The sequence below is a fragment of the Nelumbo lutea genome, chromosome 2, assembly GCF_056320005.1.
Source record: "Nelumbo lutea isolate HS-2025 chromosome 2, American lotus-T2T, whole genome shotgun sequence".
Taxonomy (NCBI): Eukaryota; Viridiplantae; Streptophyta; class Magnoliopsida; order Proteales; family Nelumbonaceae; genus Nelumbo; species Nelumbo lutea.
The window spans coordinates 43,711,261-43,734,259 of NC_142685.1; the positions used below are offsets into that span (position 1 = coordinate 43,711,261).

Genomic DNA, 22,999 nt, shown 5'->3' on the forward strand with positions numbered 1-22,999 from the left:
TCTCTCTGGTCATGACTTGGGTCATGGAGCCACAAAATGGGCAGGTTCGGTTGATCCAATAACCCAATAGGTCCATTAACTGTCTCATCTTTCGGACCTACGACAGGCCCATTCGGTTATTAAATCTTAACCATGCATCCAACAAACCGGGCAGGGTTCGAGTTTGGATTGGTCTATGTAACGGATCCTACCCGTTTTATATCTCCCTTAAGATTTTATCTGTAGTCACTAGTCAGTAGTCTGTCCATGAGACCATGGCTGGCTAATGAGCGTTCCGGTTTTACGTCCGGTCTGGTTGGTTTGTCGTTTCAACTGAATAAATGAATGAGGCATGTGAAAGTGAAAGTGGCTCACGTGCCAAAAGAAAATGGAAATAATACAAATGGGGGGAAGCTCGAATATTATATCCATATCAATTGATGACGTGGCTACCTACTAAAGAAGTAAGAAGAGGTCAACTGGTCAAGGCTGGCACTGGCTTCAAACTTCAAACACTGATCTGTGTAGGCTTGGGTTGTGAGATCGGCTTCTATGTTCCATCAGGGCAAACCTGTGCCCACACCCTTCTAACACCCTTTTGCAATCTTACATTGAGAATATCTCCTCATGAAATAAAATACACAAATAGGGAGATATTCTCAATGCAAGACAGTAAAGGCTGCTCCAACGGGCTTTGCAAAAGGGTGTGGGCAGGTTTGCCCTGAGAGAAGCCGATCTCGTGGGTTGTTCCGTTGTTGAATGTTCTTGACTATGGGCCCGTGGGCCTTTCACTTCCGAGAGGGGCCCCTTGCCCCCTCACACGCTCAACATCTGAAAAGATCTTGGTGTAGGTTTCGGCTGTAAAGGATTCTAATCCAACGGTCTTTGCAGCTGTATGTACAAATCACCTATTCCATGGACCACATGGCATCACGATCCAATTGCAAACGTACGAGAGGTGAAAGTGGGAGTGTGGGGAATCTTCAATCTTTTCTCTCTCTCTCTCTCTTTCTCTCTCTCTCTTTCTCTCTCTCCCTCTTCACTCAGAAGCTTCAAAGTCGAATAACGTGGGCCCCATCTGTTCCCAGAAACTCCTTCCGAAGTCGACTCCGGATTATCTCTAGCTCGTTCAGAGTTACACCTCTCTCTCTCTCTCTCTTCTCCACTCCTTACTCTGAGTCTCACACTCATCTGTAGCGGAAATGGAGACGAATTTTCTCCTCTTTCTTTCACTCTATTTGCTTCTTCTTATCAACGCGTCCAGAGCTCAAGTCCCTGGTAAGTCTCTGACTCGTGTAAGCTTCTCTTGTGATTCTGCTTTTCTGAACCTTTAACTCGAAGAACATGGTTTATTTATTCATTAAACTGAATGTATAAAGAACCATCTACGTTAGGATTTCGTTGATGTAAATTTAAGTTGTTTCAAAGGATGTATATTTTTTCGTTGCTGAATTCGTGAGAATTGTTATCGCTGTTTTGTTTTGAATTTTCAGGATTACTCTGTTTTGGATGGGATTAGAAAAAATCCGATCGACTCGTACTTATTCTGAAGTTGATTTTAATATACGTGTTATCTTAATATTCTACGCTGAAGATTTTCATGCAACATGTAGCAACAACAGATAATTGAAAAACAGGAATTTTCTATTTTCAAATCCTATTCTGTTATATCTATCCTGAAAAGTCTACAAACTTGGTGCCTAAGCGCTATATTTCATAGAATCTTAGGGTGCTTTTTTTTTTTCTTTTGCTTCATGGGCTACACAACGGGGGTAGCCCATCCCCTTAACCCTCCCAGCCCTGGTGGCAGCGGGATTTGATCCTAGGTCTCTTCGACAAGGAGTCAGAGGTCCTACCAACTGTGAAATTGGAAGTTGTTTCTTTCTATTTTAAAATTTTAAAATAATTCCGTGCTTTTCTTTAATGAGCATTCTGGTGGATCAGTTACCATAACTACTACTACTGGAATTGATGATGCGCGATCCGGCCGGCCTTAGCTATCAACGACCTTGCTTCTGAACTGTGCTTCTGAACTGAGTAGCAGGGAACCTGAAACGGAGGAGATGAGGAAGCTCCGGGGGGAACCCGGTGTAAAGGCTCCGAAGCTTAAGTTAGAATCCTTCAAAGGCAAGATAAAACCAGATAGCGCAAAGTTTGCATACCTCCTCTTTGGGGGAGTGGAAAGCCTTTTATAACCACCTCGCGCACTCACTCCTAGACTCCTGTCAGGTCGGGAATGAGTATTTCCGTGCTTCTGCCAGTTCGGGCGTCCTCGCCTCTGCTGGGGCAGAACCGTCACTGCTCTTTTTGTCGGAGCCGTCTCTGTAACTGGAGGTAGCGGTGACAGGTGACGGTGGCAGGTGGCCGTTTGTAGTGCGGCCGTCAAGTATTAGATCCCAAGTCAGTCAGGTGCGCCGCCCTTGGATACGGACTCCTTCGGTGTCAGGTACGGTGTGGTTCGTCCAGTTCAATGCTCTGGAAGCGAAGTGCTTGGAGCGGTGCGTGAGGCGGTCTTGAGTTCGGATAATGGGGGAGGTTCCGAACTGTCATAAGACGGGCCAGTTTGGGTCTCTGCTTTGTGTGACTCGGGGCCAAAGGGAGAGTTCGGGCTCCTCGTAGGGAGTTCGAGCTCTAAGTAGGGAGTCCGGGCACCTTGTAGGGAGTTCAAACTCTAAGTAGGGAGTTCGGGCACCTTGTAGGGAGTTCGGACCGCTGGTCTCTTCCCTTTGGTGTTTGTACCCTCGGTACGCTGTTTTAAGTGCCGAGCTACTTGTTTTTTGCCATGTGGCGTGATTTACGAGGTCGGGCCAAATCTTCCTTCATCAATTGCCCCCCACTCCTCGTGCTAAGGGTCTTGCCCTGGCGCGGGGAGTTCGCAAGGTGTCAGGTAGATTTGTACTGCACTTTGAATCTTGGTTCTGCTGGCGCGAGGTGCGTTGTTAGGGTTTCTTGAGCTTTTTTCGAGCGTCCATTTAGGCGGGAAGCGCGTCGGCCTGTCTAAATGCTGATAGATGTGGCGACGAGCGCGTTATTTCGAAATTTCAAAAAAGCGCGCCACTTGGGGAGCGCGATAGTGGGCGTCTTTTCAAATTTGAAAAAGACGTGCCGCTGCCATTTTTTCTGAAGAGACGTGCGCTGGCGTTCCATCAGTTTCAAAAAGATGTGCGCCGGCGGTGTCAGTTTCAGAAAGACGTGCGCCAATCACGTCTCGGTCTCGGGGGACGTGCGGTCAGTGCGGCTGTAGGCCGTCGGACTGGCTTTGATCTAAGCCGTTGCCTTTCGGTCACTGTGAGCATAAATAGCGGGGGGGGGGGACCCCAGTTGTTGTCACTTCTCTCGAGCTCGCGTCTGAGTTTCAGCTCGCATCCAGTTCGCGTCCAGGTTTTTTTAGTTCGCGCTCAAGGTCTTCCGCTCGTCCGAGCTCCTGTGGTCTACAGCTTCTGTCCGGGTGAGTAATTTCCTGGATCTCATCACTCCCGATGTCTAGCTCGGATGGCTCAGATAGTCCTTTCAGCGGGTCTGATGCAGGTTCTACGAACCAAGTTGCATCCCCTGATAGCCCTAGCGAGCCGGAGGTAGAGCTCGAGGAAGAGTTCGAGCTCGTAGGCCGTGGCGTTTCAGGTAGTTTGGCGTCCACCTCTCGTCGGGGTCGGATGTTAGACAAGTTCGGCCCTTCAACCATGACGCCCGAGGGGCTCCAATCCCTCATTACTTACTATAACTTGCCCGGGGAGTATGCTTATTTCATACCTTCGGGTAGCTTTCCTTGGGAACACGGTCCTGATGAGATCGTGATATTCCAGGAGTAGCTCACCGCGGGGCTACGATTGCCTTTCCATCCCCTCTTTGTCGAAGTCTTGAACCACTTCGGCGTGACGGTCGGCCAGCTTCACCTGAATTCCATTCGAAACTTGGTGGGGACAATCTCCTTATTCTGCGACGAGAGCTTTCCGTTGGACTTGGAGATTTTTTCTTCAATCTTGATGCTTAAGAAGCAAGCGGGTCCCCTCCCCGGGCGCAGGCGGGCTTACTACTTGTCTCATCACCCAGGCTTTAAGCTTTTACACGAGCTCCCCAACAAGGTCCCAGCATGGAAGCGGGACTATTTCGGGGTGCGAAGTGTGCTGGGGTGGCCTTTTCAGACCAGGTGGGGGATGGCCGCTCCTGACTCCGGGGTCACGCTTGACAAGGAGACGGCGAAGGGCCTCCGACAATGGGCGCGGTTTGGGCTGAAGTGTCAACAATATCTGGCGGAGGCCAAGCTCATTGCGGCCGGCCTGAGCTCGGGTAGGTTCTTCACTTAGAGACTCTTATCTTGCTGTCTTTCTTGCTTTTTACTGGTGGAAAACTTCTTTTCGCATGTGTGATGGATTCACGAGGGACCCGGGGTGGGCACTTATTTCAAGGTATGAAGAGGAGAAAGCGGGTTGCCAAGCGAACTCGCGCCATGATGCCTCAGGATGCGGAGCTCGAGGTGTCGGGCTATCAGCTAGAAGATCCACCCAGGGAGCCCGAGGTGGTCCCTCCGATGCAGGAGCCGGCAGGGGGCCCTTATGCTGAGACTACATACACAGGGGCTCCTACATACTCCGGGTCTGCTCCTACGCGAGCTGGGCCCTCGGGCTCGGGGGCCCCGGGGGATTTCAGGAGTGTATTGATGCCGACCCATGCTCTTCAAAAGAGTAAAGAGGCTATCTTCCCCGAGGAGGTCACGGCGTGGACTAATCTCCTTCTGCATCAAGTGGCCTGCCGTGCCGTTACCCATGCCATGGTGGTAAGTGTTTTCCTTTTTTAGAGCTCTTTGGCTTTTGTTTTGTTGGTTCTTTTGATCATTCGGTCTCTTTTGGTAGGTGAATTCTTCTATTCACGCCTTGTCGGCTCAGGTGGAGAGGAGCTCGAGGCAGGCGCGAGCTGCCGAAGAGGCTCGTCGCGCTGCCGAGGAGGTTGCTCGTGCTGCCGAAGAGAGTGCTCGTTTTTCACGGATCAGGCAGGCGAGGTCTCAAAGAGATGCCGAGTCCATGGGAGTGGTGGTGAAGCACATGGCGGACTTGAGGCTGGATCTGTAGCATCAAGTCAAGTATCTTCAGGAGGACATCAGGGGGAGGATGCAGATCTTTTCCCAAGGTATCGAAGATGCCAAGAAGAAGGTCGTCGATGAGTACATTGCTTCACCGGGCTTTGATGATCTGATGGTGGATTCATATAGAAGGGGTTTTAAACTAAGCCGGTGGATGATCCGGAATACGTACCCTGAGCTCGATGTTAGCGCCATATCCACTTCGCGCATAACTTAGGAGATGGCTAATGCTGCTGATGCCGAGCCAGACTCCGAGGGCGAGGCGGGGCCTTCGGGTTTTGAAATGGAATGACTTTTGTTTAAGTGCTGGTTATTCTTTCTCCCGAACTGAACATATTTGCCGAACTGAACGTATTTGTCGAACTGAACGTATTTGCCGAACTGACTATACGTCCGGTCTGTTTTTTGCCCGAGTTACCGCACTCGCGCGGCCTGTTTTGGTGCTTTGAGATGCCGGTCCCTATTAGTTCGTTGTCTCCGTTTCGCCTTTGGCTCTCTTCTTTGCTTGCTTGTGCCGAGGTTTCTTCGTTAGTTTGGCGTCCTAGCCCGTAGGCTTTGGTGGTGATTTTATCCACTTTGCTTGGCGGTCTATAGGTAGTATCGCCTTAGGTTGACAATGTTCCATGCTCGGGGTACTTGTTTTCCCTCTAGGGTTTCGAGCTCGTATGCCCCCCCCCCCCCCCCCGAACTGTCATAAGACGGGCCAGTTCGGGTCTCTGATTTGTGTGACTCGGGGCCAAAGGGAGAGTTCGGGCTCCTCGTAGGGAGTTCGAGCTCTAAGTAGGGAGTTCGGGCACCTTGTAGGGAGTTCGAACTCTAAGTAGGGAGTTCGGGCACCTTGTAGGGAGTTCGGACCGCTGGTCTCTTCCCATTGGTGTTTGTACCCTCGGTACGCTGTTTTAAGTGCCGAGCTACTTGTTTTTTGCCACGTGGCGTGATTTGCGAGGTTGGGCCAAATCTTCCTTCAATTAATAACTTAGTAGAAACAATAAGCTGAAGGACTACAATAGATCTGAAATTAATTGTAGTTGCAGAGAATTCAGCAAGGCAATATCTAAAAGATAACATGGAATCAACTCTTAGATATGGAGGGAATCAAGAAGTTCATGACCTTTTTGTTAGTTTTGATACAACACCACCAAACAAAAATCATTTCTTCCTTTAGTCAGCAATGCATAATGGACTTTTAACATAGATTGCACCGTATACAAACTCTCCTGCAGATCTGTAAACCATCCTGTTCCAATGCCATACATTTTTTGTAATTAGATGCAATTGATGCTTGATACAATACTAGACTTAATTTCTGGTGTTTTTGCTTAAAATTTTATGTCAGTAACTGTTGGCTAAAACAGAATTGATTATTCACCAGAATATTACTATAGACATTCTTTCATGATGTTTACTCAATTGGCATAAGCAACTTTTGTCTGGAGTTATTATCTAAGAATAAGAAATTGAGATGTTTGGAACTCCAAATGCACCAATATTACTTGCTAATTAGTATGATTTGTGAAGCAGGTTTTGTGAGCCTAGACTGTGGGGGCAAGGATAATTTCACTGATGATATTGGGCTTAAATGGATCCCTGATAATCAATTTATTTATGGTGAAACAGCAAATATTTCTATTCCAAATGAAAACCGGAAGCAATATATGACACTGAGACACTTCCCTGCAGATAACAGAAAGTATTGTTATAAGCTTGATGTCTTGACTAGGACTCGATATCTTATAAGGGCAACTTTCTTATATGGTAACTTTGACAATAATAATGTTTATCCAAAGTTTGACATCTCCTTTGGGGCCACTCATTGGTCAACAATTGTCATTTCTGATGCAAATATCGCAGAGGTTCGAGAGTTGATATTCTTAGCTTCTTATCCAACAATTAGTATATGTTTATCCAATGCAACAACTGGACAGCCATTTATTTCCACTCTTGAGCTCCGGCAATTTAATGGTTCGGTTTACTATACAGAGTTGGAAAACCAATTCTTTCTCAGTGTATCTGCAAGAATAAACTTTGGTGCAGATAGTGATCTTCCAGTCAGGTATGCCTCAATCTGGTTGGAAATGATATATAGCTCAACCTTTCATGTTGAGCCTCTTGTTTTCCTTATCCTTTCCTCAATCAATAACAAGCACACGTACTGGGAGAAAAGAAAAAGGTATTGAAAGGGAAAGGACAAGAAAATTCAAAGAAACTGCTTAGATAAGCTGTAATGAAGAAAGCTTGTTGTCCATGTACACCTATAAGTGGTGACCTGGTCATTCTCCAACTTGTTTGGTAATCCTGCTACCCAAGAGAACATGAGTATTCACACTAGTTGCCAAAAACTCAAGTTACATGGACAAGCTTCCACAGCAACCTACCATGTTATTTGCTGATTGATGGCCTTGCTACAGTTTTTCTTTATTTTTTTCATTGTGAGCTGCTAAAATCCTCTTGAACGAAATTCTGGAATCAGGTTCATGAAGGGAAATACTGTCATTGATATAGGACACCCGAATTTAAATGCCCACTTGCTGGAGTTTAGAGTATGATAGCTAGGGGTTGAAATAAGCAGTTTTAAGGAATTTCATTGGCTAATAGTTGGGCTGTCAAACAAAAAGGCTTTCAACTTCATTTTAAATGGCTGGATATGGGCTGTTTTAATAATAGAAAATAAGTAGGAAGAAAATTGAGAAACTAGACAAACATCTAGCTGAAATTAAGGTTTCAAGATAAAAGGCCATTACCCAATGTTAGTCATGGCTATCTGGGGTCTTGGGAGGGGTGGACTGGATGCAAACCTAACCTTTGGCATTTTTTTTTATATAAAGTGGCCGCTCTCAACTCAAGCTCATGTCCTCAAACTTGTCAGTCCATGATTTTACCATCATCAAGCAAGGAGCCCTGTTTCTAGGTCATGAATTTAAAGATTGAACTCAATGAAATGTAGTTTAGGTATTTAACCTCTACTGAAGAAGAGATATGAAACTTATCTTGACAAATTCTAGATGGCAATCATGGAATGAAACTATTCTGAACCAAGTACTTGGTGTCATGTCAAATCACCTGAACACAAAACCTTCAAAGATGGGCTAAATCACTTTTCTATATTTATTTTGAATCTTTTGACAAATTTCTAAAAACCAAAACTAATCTTACAATTTACGATATGATTTACAGTTTAATTCAATTTAATCGTCTCTATGATTTCTGATAATTATGATTTTCAGAATACTTGCCTTTTCTTTTTTATATGGAACCTTTTTGTTCCTTTATTGTGGTGTTATTTATAACATGTTCTTTATCATTATTACAGGTATCCCGATGATCCATTTGATAGAATATGGGAGTCTGACTCTCGTAAGAAGGCAAATTACCTTGTTGATGTTGCAGCAGGCACCGAAAAAGTGTCAACACCAATGCCAATTGATGTTAACAGAGGTCAAATGCCACCTCAAAAGGTGATGCAGACGGCTGTAGTTGGTACAAAAGGAGATTTAACTTACCGCTTGAACTTGGATGGCTTTCCAGGTTCTGGATGGGCGTTCTCCTACTTTGCCGAAATTGAAGATTTGAGTCCAAATGAGACAAGAAAATTTAGGCTAGTCCTTCCTGGCATGCCTGAAATCAAGAGACTTTCTGTTAATATTCAAGAAAATGCTCAAGGAAAATATCGCCTGTATGAGCCAGGATTCCTTAACATATCTCTTCCTTTTGTATTATCTTTTCGATTTGTAAAAACAACTGACTCTGCTAGGGGACCCCTCTTGAATGCTATGGAGATAAATAAGTACCTGCGGATCAATGATGGTTCTCTTGATGGTAAGGCATTGCTTTGGCTCTTTACCAAATGGTCATCCTGGTGTATTTGTTCTTTTTGTTAGAAGTACTAATGTAGGCATTTATGGGATAAAGTATCTTTTTTCTATCTGTTGCAAGAAAAGTTTCCAATCTTGGCATATTAGACTTCTTAATGGACTGACAGATAATATTCTTTGGCTCAAAATATTGAGTTGATGCTAATGATCTTAGATTTCATGAGTTGCAGGAACAATTATTGCTGGTTTAGTTTTGCATTACCCATCAGTGGATTGGGCACAAGAAGGTGGTGACCCATGCCTGCCAGTTCCATGGTCATGGGTTCAATGTAGCTCAGATCCGCAGCCAAGGATAATTAAAATGTACTTAAAATTCTCCCCTTTAATTATTTTGAGAGATAAAGAGAACTTGTCTCAGCTTGACAATTACCTCATGCACATATATGTTTCTCCATTTCTATTCAGAGACTGTTGTAGCCAAAGTAGAAGCTAATGCAATTGTCAATTGATCTTTTTTTTTTTTTCCATTTCATTTTTGGAACCTCTGCAGATCTTTGTCTAAACATAATTTGACAGGGAAAATTCCTTTGGAGCTGACAAATCTGATAGGCTTAGTTGAACTGTAAGTTCGATAATATATGGTCATTTTATTGACATGTTTCCCATTCTATTATCAATAACCACTTTTCTTATGATTGTAGGTGGCTTGACTGGAACTTACTCACTGGCTCAATACCTGATTTCAGTGGGTGCATAAACTTGAAAATCATGTAAAATCCAATGTTTTTCTTTTCTTTCTTTTCGTTTTTGCAATTGTATCTTCCAAAGTTCTCATTTTATGCACATATCTTTGTCTATTGTAGTCATCTTGAGAACAATCAGTTGAGTGGTGAGCTGCCCTCATCTTTGTTGAAGCTACCAAATTTGAGGGAACTGTAAGTATCCTTTTGAGTGACATAAATCGTTGATTCACCTTTTTTTTATGATAGGTAACTGAAACTCTTTATTAGATTTTTATGAAAGAATGGAATATGTTTAACTTGATGCATCCCCTTGTTTGGCTAAAGCATCAGCCAATCTGTTGAGGCACCTTTTGTTACCTTCTATGTTTTATATTTGGGAATGTTTCTAATTACATTTAGCATTATTATTTCTATGACTGACTTGATCTATGGCTTTGTACCCTCAAGGGTTTGCCAGAATACATGTTAAATTGTGGAGATTTAAAGTAAAAGATCTTCCTTGATGACTCTAATGATTGCAGGTATGTGCAGAACAATATGTTATCTGGAGCAGTCCCATCAAGTCTTGTAAATACAAATAATTTAGCTTTTAAGTGAGTATCATCCTCTGTATCTGTATAATAAAGTGATACGATGTTTCTGAGATATAAAGTTACAAAAATTAGTGAAAATTTACTGCAGCATAGTCAAATACTCTAGTAACTAGCGTTTATATGAATGATAAGTTGATAACTAATCAAATACTCTAGTAGTATTACTCAGATACTTAAAAATGGCTTCAGTGTCAATGTCAGACATTAAGCTTGAGTATAAATTCTATATCTGCAGTATCTGTTCCATATTCTTGTTATCTCTGTGGCATGGTTTTTGTTGAGTGTTATCAGTTTATGAGAACACAAAATTTGATGAGTGTTGTGTTATGATGAATAATCTATTTTTTTTTATCGTAACTATTACTTCATTGAATGGAAATATTGTTGTATTTACAAAACATATAGTCTAAAGATGTCATGATGGCCCTAGGAAACTGCAGCTGTCTAATCCCATAAACCCACTAGAGTAATATAATCCTGTATCCAGTTGGTCACTTCTTTTGTTTTGTTTTGTTTTTTTTTGATGAATGGTATCCATTGGTCACTTCCAAAAGTAAACTTTCCCAGTTGACCCCTTGTTTGGCTAATGTGTTTGCTTCCCGTCTTTTCCGTTGGAAGCATACTCTTAATTCTTTCCTTGCCTCTTTTAATAATTGTCGGTATTTTCATGATGAATAATGTATGTTGTTAGATCCCTGTTTTTGATCTATAGCTTCTACTAGTGGGGAAGGGCAATGGGAAACAAAATGAGATCTCAATGTTGGTTAGTTCTCTTGTAATAGGATTTTATTGTCAGCATTAAATATATTGTGGTCCATTGTGTGGATAACCTAAGAATTTGTTTATCTTCTAATTTTATAAGATTATGGTTTTGGGAGTAAGGTGGGAAAAGGGGGAAAAGAGAAGACAGACAATTTTAGGGTCCAAATTGTGGGTGGTTAGTTGATTTCTTATATTTCATTTCTTTAAATAACACAAAAGAATAAAGTGCTCTCATTATAGTGTAGGCACCATAAAAGGTTACCTTAACAATTGCGTAGATGTTTATCATGCTCAGCTTGCTAAGATCTACACTTGGATTTGGTGATTCATCTTCTCAAATGGTAAACGAATCTTTAGGAATGAACCACTTCAATACCGTATAATTACTTTCATATCTCCTCAATCCTTAGGAATTCCTTCAACCTGTGATTTTTTGTAGTAGATTTCCTGTCATAACAATAGCATCCACATATGTTATGAGAGTAGTAATGGACCTCTCTTCTGATAAACAGTGATCAACATGTCTCTGTGTGTTTAGTAATTTCTTCAAGTTATAGATTTGAAGGAACTATGTAGTGGCTAGTGATCAGAATCCGTGAGGAGTCAACATTTATGATTCCTCCTTAAGATATCCATGGTAGAAAGCATTTTTAACATCTAATTGGAACAATTGCCAAGACAAATTAGCAACACTTAATGAATGAGGTAATTAATGATTCTGCAATCTGCACTTGAACTGTGATCTATAATTTTGACCAGAACCTGCCCTGACTTGAATGGTTTTTGGCACTGAGGCATGCAGATTATGTATTAGTTTAATTAGATAGACTTCAGTAAGGATAGCTTCTTCTCAGAACTTTGGAATGTGCATGCTAATTAGCAACCATGTTGCTATTGTAACTGGAGATCTTCCTTTCCAAATAACTGTAATGAGTGCCACTATCATTGAATACATATCATAATTTACTTGTTAATGAAAAACCTTGTCTTAATTACTTGAAACATTGATATTGGTTATTGAAATATTTGTAATGGATTGGTATCTAAGCCCATCTGACTATATCAAAAATGTAATATGAATCGTTTACTGTTGATGTTGATTGTTTTGCTTTGCAGTTACTTTGGAAATGTTAATCTTCACACAGAACATACAAGAGGAAGCCACATGAAAATCATTATTGGATCAACAGTTGGGGCCGTTGTGCTACTTATAGCTACTATTATATCTTACTTATTGATGCATAAGAGGAAGAAGAAATATTCTGAGGGAGGTATGTTTAAACACTCCTGAAACTTGTTTGTTCCTTAGTTATAATCTCATTAAACCACACCAAATTGGTTTTTTTGTTTCTTAATTTGTTCCAGAGCAGCTTGCACCTTCCTTGCCTGTTCAGAAGCTAGTTTCTGCCTCAAATGATGTTACCACAGAAACTGCACATTGCTTTTCATTTGCTGAAATTGAAGATGCCACCAGGCAGTTTGAGAAGAGAATTGGTTCAGGAGGCTTTGGAGTGGTATATTATGGAAAGATGAAAGATGGAAAGGAAATTGCAGTCAAAGTTCTAACTAGCAATTCATACCAGGGGAAGCGGGAATTTTCAAATGAGGTAGCTTAAAATATTATTCAATTGCATTTCTCTACACTCATTTCTTGACACATTCTTTTATAACTCTGTTACCTATTCTCAAAAATCATATTCTTTTACAGCTTAAGCTTTTATATGATCTGAGACCAAGCATATTACCACAGTTACAATTTTCTTGTGCTGAGCCTTTTCTCTTTATCGTATTTTTACATTCTTATTTAATAGGCAAGTGTAACATAATTTTAAAGGATTAATAGGAAGAAATAAACAAAGGCATTTTTCTTGAGACGGAAAAGTTAAGGGTGATGGCTGGGTAACTTTACGCAGAAGAAAATTGGGGTTTAGATAGAGGTAAAAACAATTTCTTATTTGGAGAATTGGGACTAAGGGTGAAATATTGCTAGACTATATGATAGTAATGCTGAACAGAGATTTCAGCAAGGAGAAACTAGAAGAAACCAAAGAATAAAGAAAGAACAGCAGTAGATTCCGTACAAGAAAGGAAACAACAAACTTAAAGAAATCATAATAGCAAAAAAAGGAAAAAGAACATTACCAGAGAAAGGGAGTAAAGAGATACCCAATTCAAGCTCCCAAAATACAATTCATAAGCTAAAAATTTATCCTTCAAATCAACTCTAAAAAATCCAATTACAAATATCATATTTATAGACTTGTCAAGGGGGTCAGACCTCAAAAGCTGACCGGAAACAATCTTACTGGCTTTAAAACTAATATAAATCTATCTTTAACCCACAAAAACTCTTAATACTAACTTGGACTTCTAGTAATTCTCAATTCAACTCAACAAGCATTAATCCCAACTATTAGTATTAAGAGTTTTTGTGGGTTAAAGATAGATTTATATTAGTTTTAAAGCCAATTCTCAATTCAACTCAACAAGCATTAATCCCAACTATTTGGCGTTGGCTACATGAATCCATCTCAACATAGCACTATGTAAAAGGATTTGAATCTCTAAATATATTAATACCCTATCAGTAAAATAGCCACAACTTTATAAAATCATACTGAATTTGCAAAATTTTGGTTTCCTTGGATGCTAATCGAAAATATAACAACTTAAAATATCAAGTTGAACGAACAATTTTTGGCCTCTAAAACTTCAATTACAAGAAAAATGATGTCATTATAACCAATTATTCTAAAAACTAAGGACTTGGTAATAAGACTATGTTGACTGTATTGACGATTTAAACCTGTCCATGTGACAACTATAAAAAGAAATTGAACCAAAATAATTAAAAATTGACCAAAAATAGAAAATAAGAAATTGTGAAACCACCATGGTAACAGGAACTCCAATAAACTTCATTTCTTATTCCATGGTTTCTTTCCCTTTATCCACGTCTACATCACATGCCACATAAACCATAGATGGAAGCAGTGTTATCAAACATCAACTAGTCATCGACTAGTTGATTGGCTAGTCAATTGAGGGCCAGACCTAATGCATCACTAACTAGTTGGTTGATACTCATGATGTGGCAACCTAGGACGACTAAGAATAAGCTAATTTGACCGGTCAATTCATGACTAGCCAACTACAAAGTCATTATTAATGAAAGTTACTGTTACTTGTAAAAAAGTCATTTTAAAGCATATTTGTTTGTATCTCTAATTATTTGAAGTAATATAGAAATATGTTTGCATTTTCTTATATTCATGATTTGTGATGGAATATGATTTGATGGCGGTAGATAAAATAGAAAAAAAAAATCATAAAATAAAACAAGGCAGTGGAGGAAGTTCTTTTAAGTTTTCTTCCAACCAGTGGTGTGTTGGTTTGGAGTTGCCATAAAGAGCACATGTAATAGTCAAGGTTGCACTCATTTTTGGAAAACAAAGGCTGTGCCTATATCTTAAATTTCATAATTATAGTCTTACTAACTTATTTATGACATGCATCAATATCTTAAATTTCAAACACATCTTTTTTAGTTGACTGGTCAATACCTAGGCACCGACTAGTCAATGAATCAACTAGAGAGGCCAAAACAACTAGTCATCGCTTTACCGCATTGATAACACTGAATAGAAGGCTAATGCCAATATCAATAAATAAAAACACTGTGAAGATCATCCAATTCTTTGGCATAGATGGCTTTGGTATATGTGGGTTTGATAGCTGAATTGTATTGGAAATATTTGCTCACAAACTAGTTTCTTTTTTATTATGGTTGTCTGCCATCTCGTCAAAGGAATGCATTTTCCTCTTTAACACCATCTGTTAGATATTGTTATCAATAAGAAAAATAATCTGACAAAGAAGGGGGTTCTCTTTAGTGATGTGTCTGGTGAGATTTGGTTGCCATATTTGGCACACAATTAATTTCATGAGTGGTAACCATTTCAGTTCCACATGGAATCCATATTCCCCCATATCGATTCACAATCAACAACTATCTAAAGAAAAAATGTTTTGCCTCCACTAATGCCTTGACTACTTTTTACCATTTTTATCTTCAGTCATACAGGTAGGCTTCCTTTGTGATTGTAATCTCCTTTAATGAAAAATGGCCTTCTTCCAAACATAAATGAATAAATCTTTTTTTTTTTCGGTTTCATATATCCATTTCTTTGCCTGTATAAAGGCCATTAAACAATGTTGATTTGTAAGGGGTGGGCTGGATATGAATGTAAACTTGGGCATTTTTCGCACACTTCTTTGCCTTTATAAAGACACACCTTAAATGTTTAATTAGGACTCATGTCTCTCTCATGAATAAAATAAGCATTTTACTTTTGGTAAGTTTGACCCTTCACATGAGATATCTTTTTTCTTTGTTAACCTTCAACAAATGGTTCTAACAAAATTACAAATGCTTTCAATTGATCCAGGTCACTCTACTTTCAAGAATACATCACAGAAATCTGGTGCAGTTTCTTGGTTACTGCCAAGAAGAAGGAAAGAGCATCCTTGTTTATGAATTCATGCAGAATGGAACTCTGAAGGAGCATCTTTATGGTAAGTAATAAGCAAGGATCAAAATTTCGTCACGTATCAGCTTGTATCGGCTGATACGTATCGTATCGGAGCCTTCCTGATACGCCCCTACAGGGGGTGTTTTGGGTCGGAAAGTGGTTCAGAGGGTAGATCGGCCTTAAACCGGCCCCTCTGAACCAGTTTCATAAAAAAATAAAAAGAAACACATAAAAAACAGTACCGATACAGGCTGATACGCCCTACCGGCGTATATCCCTGTATCGATATTTTGAACCTTGGTAATAAGTATCATTTATCCCTTTAACTGTGGATATTCAGTCACCTGCATATAAATTTTGTTAGGACCATTAACACGTGAGAGAAGTCTCAGTTGGGTCACACGCCTAGAGATTGCTGAAGATGCTGCAAAAGGTTAGTATGCATGAAAGATAATATAATTTATAGTTTTGACACCCCCCCGTCCTGTGCTATTATTACTCAAAGATATCAATTTAATTGTTATATTCTGAAACTTATTACAGGCATTGAGTACCTACATACAGGCTGTGTTCCAACTATCATCCATAGAGACCTAAAAAGCAACAACATTCTTCTTGACAAACACATGAGAGCCAAGGTTTCAGATTTTGGTCTATCAAAGCTTGCAGTAGATGGATGCAGTCATGTCTCAAGCGTAGTTCGGGGGACTGTAGGATATGTAGACCCTGAGTAAGGCCTTTGCACAAACCAATACCTTTTCTTTTATATTGTTTCCCCTTTTTCACTTTAGTTTAGGGTGAAACTACATACTTGAAAGCATTCTCTGACCATGACTGATTCATATAATCATCTATTTGTGAAGTTATAGCTATATCACATTCTCAGAAGTGCATGCTTTATTTAAATTGGTATCTCGTCACTGGTCATTTAGGCCTCTGTAATCAATGCAATGACTAGTCAGTACGTACCGACTAGTCAGATTAAAAACAGTTCATTCTAAATTTAAGATATTGATGCAATCTCATACATAAGTTAATATAGACCTATGATGCCTGGATATGGATGTGGATTTTTTTCCCAAAACATTAGCAAAGTTGATCTGGCCCTGAATTCATGTAGTTTAAAAAAATTGTTTATTTCAGTATATGTATTTTATACTCTGTTTTGCTTTTTGCTTGGTTTATTGCTGCATTGCTATATGAGAAATGATTGTATGGCACTATGTTTATGGAATATTGTAATTAATGACTGATAGCGATTAGTGATTTAGTATATAGGCATCATTTCCTATCTTTATATAATTCTTTCAATATAAAATAGTATAAAAGCATAAATAGTTCCATGTCAACATGGAAAAACATACTTCATTCATTGTCAAAATCCATCATCTAGGTAGGTACCTAGAAGACTAGGTGATAACTGATAAGATGCTTCTCTGTCACCTATATTTGCCTACATGCCTCAACAACTATGGGAAGGACATTGATAGGCCCCAAATAATGCCAGGAAGAGGAAAGGTCAACAATCAGCTAAGGGGGGAAAATAATTGAACAATTAATCACATGAGGGCAATTATAGCTGGAGGGATTAAGGAGAGTCTTGGGGCATTTATAGCTATCTCAGTTAGAATAAGAAGAGTTTTTGGGCATTTATAACTAGGCTAGCTGCATTTATAGCTATGTCAGTTATGAATAAGAAGAGTTTTTGGGCATTTATAACTAGGCCAGCTGGGCATTTATAGAGGGAGTCAGTTATGCTATCAGGAGAGTATAAGAAGGGGCTTTGGGGGATGGGGGTGGTATGTTTTTCCATGAGTAAAGAATATTGTGAGTGTTTGGGAGAGCCGGCGGTCTCTCGAAGAACTGACCAACTGTTAATGTTTTCTGCTAAATGAATACTAGTTTCTTTTATTGATGTCCGAGTGTGTGAACGCTGCTGTAAGTCTGTGAACTGCGTGTCAAATTTCTGGGTCATATCAGTGGTATCAGAGCACGTCTTTCCTCGGCCATGGTGACAGCTAAGGAAGTGGCATCGCAGGTGGAGGGTTTCGAAGAACGCTTGACTTCCCTGCATTCTGAAGTGGATGGCTTGCATCAAGTCGTGCGGCTGACAAAGGGAAGGGTGCAGCTTTCCCGACGTCCCCTTCAATGACAGTTCCGGAACATACTTCTGATTCACTTCCTCGGAAGTTGGAGCTGCCTATTTTTGATGGGGAAAATCCAGACGGCTGGCTTTTTCGTGCGGAGTGCTATTTTGAGATTAATGGCTTGCTTCCGGTGGAACGTCTGCAGGCAGCAGTGGTCTGTTTAGAGGGTGATGCACTGGCGTGGTATTATTGGGAGGATGGTCGGCGACCCTTTCGTAGCTGGGCAGAATTCAAGGAACTCCTCCTTGAACGTTTCCGATCAACTCAGGAGGGTAATTTACAGGAGCAGCTCTTCTCGTTACATCAGTCTTCTCCTGTTAAGGAATATCGTCGTCAATTCGAGGTGCTCTCTGCTCCCCTACGAGACCTGCCAGTAATCAGTCCGAATAAGAGCAAGTGTTTTGGGCTGATAGAAAACTCCAGTTATTGGGATGAATTAGAGTCCCATTGTAGGGATTATAATGGGCACTTGGCAGCACTGACATCAGCCAAGGAACTAAGTTTTGCTGGAAAACTTTGCACTAATACAGCAAGAAGCTGCTGGGTTGGAGGAAGAGGCTTCAATCTTACAGGTGGTTTTAGTTGGAAGTGGTCTGACAATGCAACACATTGGAATGATTCCATCTCCCCTGGGGCACCTTTTCACTCCAATGGCTCCAATTCATCATGCAAAGGCATTAGTCTAATCAATACCTATACATTGGTGACTAATGGCCAGCCAACCCTTGTGGGTGAGAGATGCAACAACTCTCATGAGTTCATCTGTATGCTTGATATAGAGAACAAATGCTACCACCTGCGCCGCCACAAGGAGTATCTTATCATCCTTGCAACTGTTAGTGGGATGATCCTTTGCACAACTTTGGCTGTCGTAATTTGGTTGCTTGCATACAGGAGGAGCAAGAGGCACAGAAGGTCTCGCAAAGCATCTAATCCATCAACAGCTGCACCAGTTACCCCATCATGGAAAGTCTTCGGCAATGAAGAACTGAGGCCAATTACAAAGAGTTTTAGTGAAGGTAACCGTCTTGTTGGAAATGCCAAGACTGGGGGCACATATAGTGGGCTTTTACCTGATGGAACAAGGGTAGCAGTCAAGAGATTGAAAAGGTCTGGCTTTCAAAGAAAGAAGGAATTTTATTCAGAGACTGGAAGAGTTGCAAAGCTCCATTATCCTGCTGCCATGCACAGTGTGCGTCCATCCACTATGCCTGGAACTACTGGTTTGGGAATTCTTATTCATTGGCTGGGCCTGCCTGATTTTGAAGATTCTTGGGAGCCTTTTGACTTACTTCGAGACCAGTTTCCTCATTTTAACCTTGAGGACAAGGTTAGACTTTGGGCGGCGGGTAATGATAGGCCCCAAATAATGCCAGGAAGAGGAAAGGTCAACAATCAGCTAAGGGGGGGAAATAATTGAACAATTAATCACATGAGGGCAATTATAGCTGGAGGGATTAAGGAGAGTCTTGGGGCATTTATAGCTATGTCAGTTATGAATAAGAAGAGTTTTTGGGCATTTATAACTAGGCCATCTGCATTTATAGCTATGCCAGTTATGAATAAGAAGAGTTTTTGGGCATTTATAACTAGGCCAACTGGGCATTTATAGAGGGAGTCAATTATGCTATCAGTAGAGTATAAGAAGGGGCTTTGGGGGATGGGGGTGGTATGTTTTTTCTTGAGTAAAGAATATTGTGAGTGTTTGGGAGAGCCGGCGGTCTCTCGAAGAACCAACCAACTGTTAATGTTTTCTGCTGAATGAATACTAGTTTCTTTTGTTGATGTTCGAGTGTGTGAACGCTGCTGTAAGTCTGTGAACTGCGTGTCAAATTTCTGGGTCATATCAGACATCAGGGAGGGGGAAGATTAGGTGTGCCAGTAAAAGGTAAAGTGCATAATGAGGTGGATTTTTTTATTTTATTTTATAAATGTAATTCAAGCAGTACATAAAAGGTTGGCTGCATAATGAGGTGGAACATTTCCTTTTTATTCAATGTTTAAATTCAGGCAGTTCTATTTTATGATCTGAAATTCAAGATTCCTGTGTTAAGGTTCAGAAGCAATTACCACTTGAATTTCTCTTGTTAAAAATCAGCTTTCAAAAGGTAGTATTCTGGAAAACTGATCCTGATTGATTAGTGGTTTCTGTCAACTATTAAATCTATTTTCCCACTTTACATTTGGGCAAATGGAATGCAATCATTATGCCTTTTCTGGCATATTTTGACCTTAGTGCCTAAATCATGGGTCAGGAGGTTTTGAAACAGGAACATCTATGGTCATGATCCATAAGTTTATGAATCATACATCTAGGAAAGAAACAATCCCACATCTCTCTGTCTCTCTCACCAAGTGTTAATGAATAAATACATTTTTTTTGAATTTGGCCACAACAATACTTCTCAAATTATAAGTTTTAATACTAATTAGATTTGATGTCATTGATGCATATATGATCCACTAATGCTGCCAATTTTTAGACCTTTCATGTCCTTTCTGTGAGCAGGTGGAAGATATGCTCTGGTGTTGATGACTTTGTAGAAATGCGTATCTTCTTTACATAATTTACCCTATTTCTGCCACTTGGAGGCATGATGCTGGTGATCTGAACTGTTCATGGAAACCTTTAGAGGTCACATGTTCAATCCCCCAGTCCATGCAGCCTTATACCCACTTCGTATTGACATTTTCTCCCATGTGGTTTAGCTTTCCAAGATTTCATTTAGTTTAGAAGCTGCCTGTCAAGGCTTATTTTGGACATGTGTCAAGGGTGTTGAAGGTGAAATTTTATAGCACTTATAGAGGCTACGCAGACAAACAAGTGAAGCTCTTTTGGGCTTCAAACCATGTCCTAACATGGTGGTGGTATTCAGACCCTAGACCTGGTGAATGAATTACCACACAAAAGATTCCGGGGTCTTAAGAGTCCTATAAGTATAGCAATACATGTGCATATACCTTGATGTTTGTTCCATTTATTTAAGAATTTGAGTTTTACATTGTGTCTTCATGCGGCTGTATTTGATATGTCCATTTTTCCTCTTAATATACAGGTATTACATCTCTCAGCAATTGACAGACAAGAGTGATGTTTATAGTTTTGGTGTGGTTCTTCTTGAGCTGATATCTGGTCAAGAAGCAATATCTAATGAAAGCTTTGGTGTGAGCTTCCGGAATATAGTTCAATGGGTTAGTTCAAAGTTTACTATTGAAGCTTCTCTCTCTCTCTCTCTCTCTCTTTCTCTCTCTCTCTTACATATATATACAGCTTGCGGATTTTCTTGGTTCACCTATCCTGCATTTTTTTTTCGTTCTTGTTTGCTTATTGGGAATGATAATATTATAGGCAAGGGCACACATAGAGACAGGGGACATTCAGGGAATCATTGATCCCTCGCTGCATAATGAATTTGATATCCAATCAGTTTGGAAGATTGCTGAAAAGGCGATGATGTGTGTCCAACCCCATGGGAATACGAGGCCATCAATATCAGAAGTGCTCAAGGAGATCCAAGAAGCAATTTCAATAGAGAGGGGAGCAGAAACAAGAAGAGAAGGTCACTCTGACAATATGTCAAACAAATCTTTACACTCTTCCACCAATCTCGGCTCCAGGAACATAGTCGAGTCCAGGCTATTCGTCTCATTAGATGAGTCCATTACTCGGCCAACAGCACGATAGCTGTTGTGGTCTCTGTTCTCCACTTGTGTAATTTTAGAAATTTTAGTCTCATTCAGATTACAGAGTTAACCCCTAGAAAATATGGAATCTTAACAGTATATAATGTTCAGATTATATTATGGTGATTAAATTTTTTCAAGGCTTCGGGTTTAAATCCATATGATAATTGATTTAACATTTAAGTTTATTCACCGAAGCCTGTATGAAATATGAATCGATCAACCTCAATTTATCGATATTTGTGATTGATTGAGCCTTTCTTTACATCCACTTTTATTTGAGTTCTTTCAAAGCACAGATTTTTGAGTTCGAGCAAGTCCGTCCATTCTCAAGTTACCAACTTATAGATTTAGGTCTCTTGACTCTTTCCACGTCAGTCTCTGCAACTTTGAGATGATGTATATGTGTAAATAAAAAGGGATAAATACTGTAGGCTGTATTTGGTTGCAGTGCAATTTTATTTGCACTAGTACACATGCATGGGAGTGCAAATGAAAATAATAATAAGTCTGGTTTAATAATTTGTACTACAAATTATTTTACGCAGTTTGCACTACAAACAAACAAAATAATAAGGTAAAAATTGAAACAAAAGTAAATCAAAATTCACACTCAAACCATATGCATTACCATAGCTATGCAGCAGTGCAAAACAACCAAACAAAAACCTTACCTTGAACTCTTTTTTCGGTATTCGGTGTCATGTATCATTAATAACTTCTCCCTTCTTCCCAAGGTGCTGGTTGCAGGATTTGATTCTACTTTAATGCTGAAAGAAACCAGTTAACACACCAACGAGCAGACCTCGATTGGTTTGACTTGAACCAATGTTTTCCAAAGCGGCCTGGAAATGGAATAATTTGTCTCCTGTTTTGGCTTATGTGGAAATCATTGAACAATTCACACGATACAGGAATAAATCTGTGACCACACAATTTGTTTAATGGCCAATCCGAAAAAAAAAAAAAAAAAACCGCGGACTGCTGTAACTGTCCTGGTAAGCGATTCTTTTGCCAGCAAATCAACATATTTTATAAAATAACGAACTGAGTGATGAAAAAAATGGTAATATGACTAGTTCCCTGGTCAACCAGCACTGCGCCCAGGATGGGCTTGTAGTATGGACTAGGCCCAGGCAAGGCCTTGAAATTTGTGGGCTTTATGCGGATCCAAGCCCGGGCCAAGCTTGAATACAAAATCTAAGCCCAACCTGGAATTTCGGGCCGGGCTGAAATTATCATCCCTAGCTTTCTCAACTTCACATTTGGCTGTATGGGCTTCTAAATAATGTTGATTGAGTCTCACAAACAGCCACAGATTTTGCACTCTGTTATTGCAGAGGAAAACGTGGTATAGCTCTTTTAAACATGAATACTTGGAATTTACATCTGTGCCCCACAGAGTGTACCTTAAAAATCTTTCACAGCACATCCCAATCATGTATTGGGAATATCTCCCAATGACAAGTACGGAGTGAGATGTGCATGTTGGGCGTTTTTGGGATACTCTCTGTGGGGCACAGATGTGAACTCCAATGTTTGGCACATAAACATACGGCCATTGGCGTGGGACAAGAGTTGACTAAACAACATAGTTCAATGAATGTGAACCATTCCCCACATGGACCACATACAGTCCAACATGATCTAATGTGAACCATGACCATGAA

At 40.3% G+C, this 22,999-nt stretch overlaps 2 protein-coding genes across 3 annotated transcripts; both read left to right on the forward strand.

The window, feature by feature from the left end:
• Positions 1–951: 951 nt before the first annotated feature.
• On the forward strand, positions 952–21,594 carry LOC148870236 (putative LRR receptor-like serine/threonine-protein kinase At1g67720). Of its 2 annotated transcripts, XM_088973971.1 has the most exons (16): positions 1,052–1,257; positions 6,578–6,811; positions 6,908–7,109; positions 8,367–8,872; positions 9,099–9,231; positions 9,419–9,490; positions 9,570–9,638; positions 9,732–9,803; positions 10,133–10,204; positions 12,083–12,237; positions 12,332–12,573; positions 15,415–15,541; positions 15,863–15,931; positions 16,042–16,228; positions 20,702–20,837; positions 20,995–21,594. In XM_088973971.1, exons 1-16 carry the CDS (start codon positions 1,182–1,184, stop codon positions 21,328–21,330), a joined length of 2,688 nt encoding a protein of 895 aa, XP_088830097.1. In that variant the 5' UTR covers positions 1,052–1,181; the 3' UTR covers positions 21,331–21,594. The 2 variants fall into 2 exon arrangements, with proteins under 2 accessions (XP_088830096.1, XP_088830097.1); XM_088973970.1 differs by having other exon boundaries at positions 952–1,257; positions 6,578–7,109.
• On the forward strand, positions 17,516–19,199 carry LOC148870237 (C-type lectin receptor-like tyrosine-protein kinase At1g52310). Its single transcript, XM_088973972.1, has one exon. The coding sequence runs from the start codon at positions 17,647–17,649 to the stop codon at positions 19,063–19,065; it is 1,419 nt and encodes a 472-aa protein (XP_088830098.1). The 5' UTR covers positions 17,516–17,646; the 3' UTR covers positions 19,066–19,199.
• Positions 21,595–22,999: the final 1,405 nt, after the last annotated feature.

What these genes read in the sequence shown, in the direction of transcription:
- LOC148870236 (XM_088973970.1), top strand. Translation starts at nt 1,182, where the DNA reads ATGGAGACGAATTTTCTCCTCTTTCTTTCACTCTATTTGCTTCTTCTT. An exon ending in AGCGGGAATTTTCAAATGAG is followed by an intron (nt 12,574 to 15,414) that starts GTAGCTTAAAAT and finishes CAATTGATCCAG; the next exon opens with GTCACTCTACTTTCAAGAAT. An exon ending in GTAGGATATGTAGACCCTGA is followed by an intron (nt 16,229 to 20,701) that starts GTAAGGCCTTTG and finishes CTTAATATACAG; the next exon opens with GTATTACATCTCTCAGCAAT.
- LOC148870237 (XM_088973972.1), top strand. Translation starts at nt 17,647, where the DNA reads ATGACAGTTCCGGAACATACTTCTGATTCACTTCCTCGGAAGTTGGAG.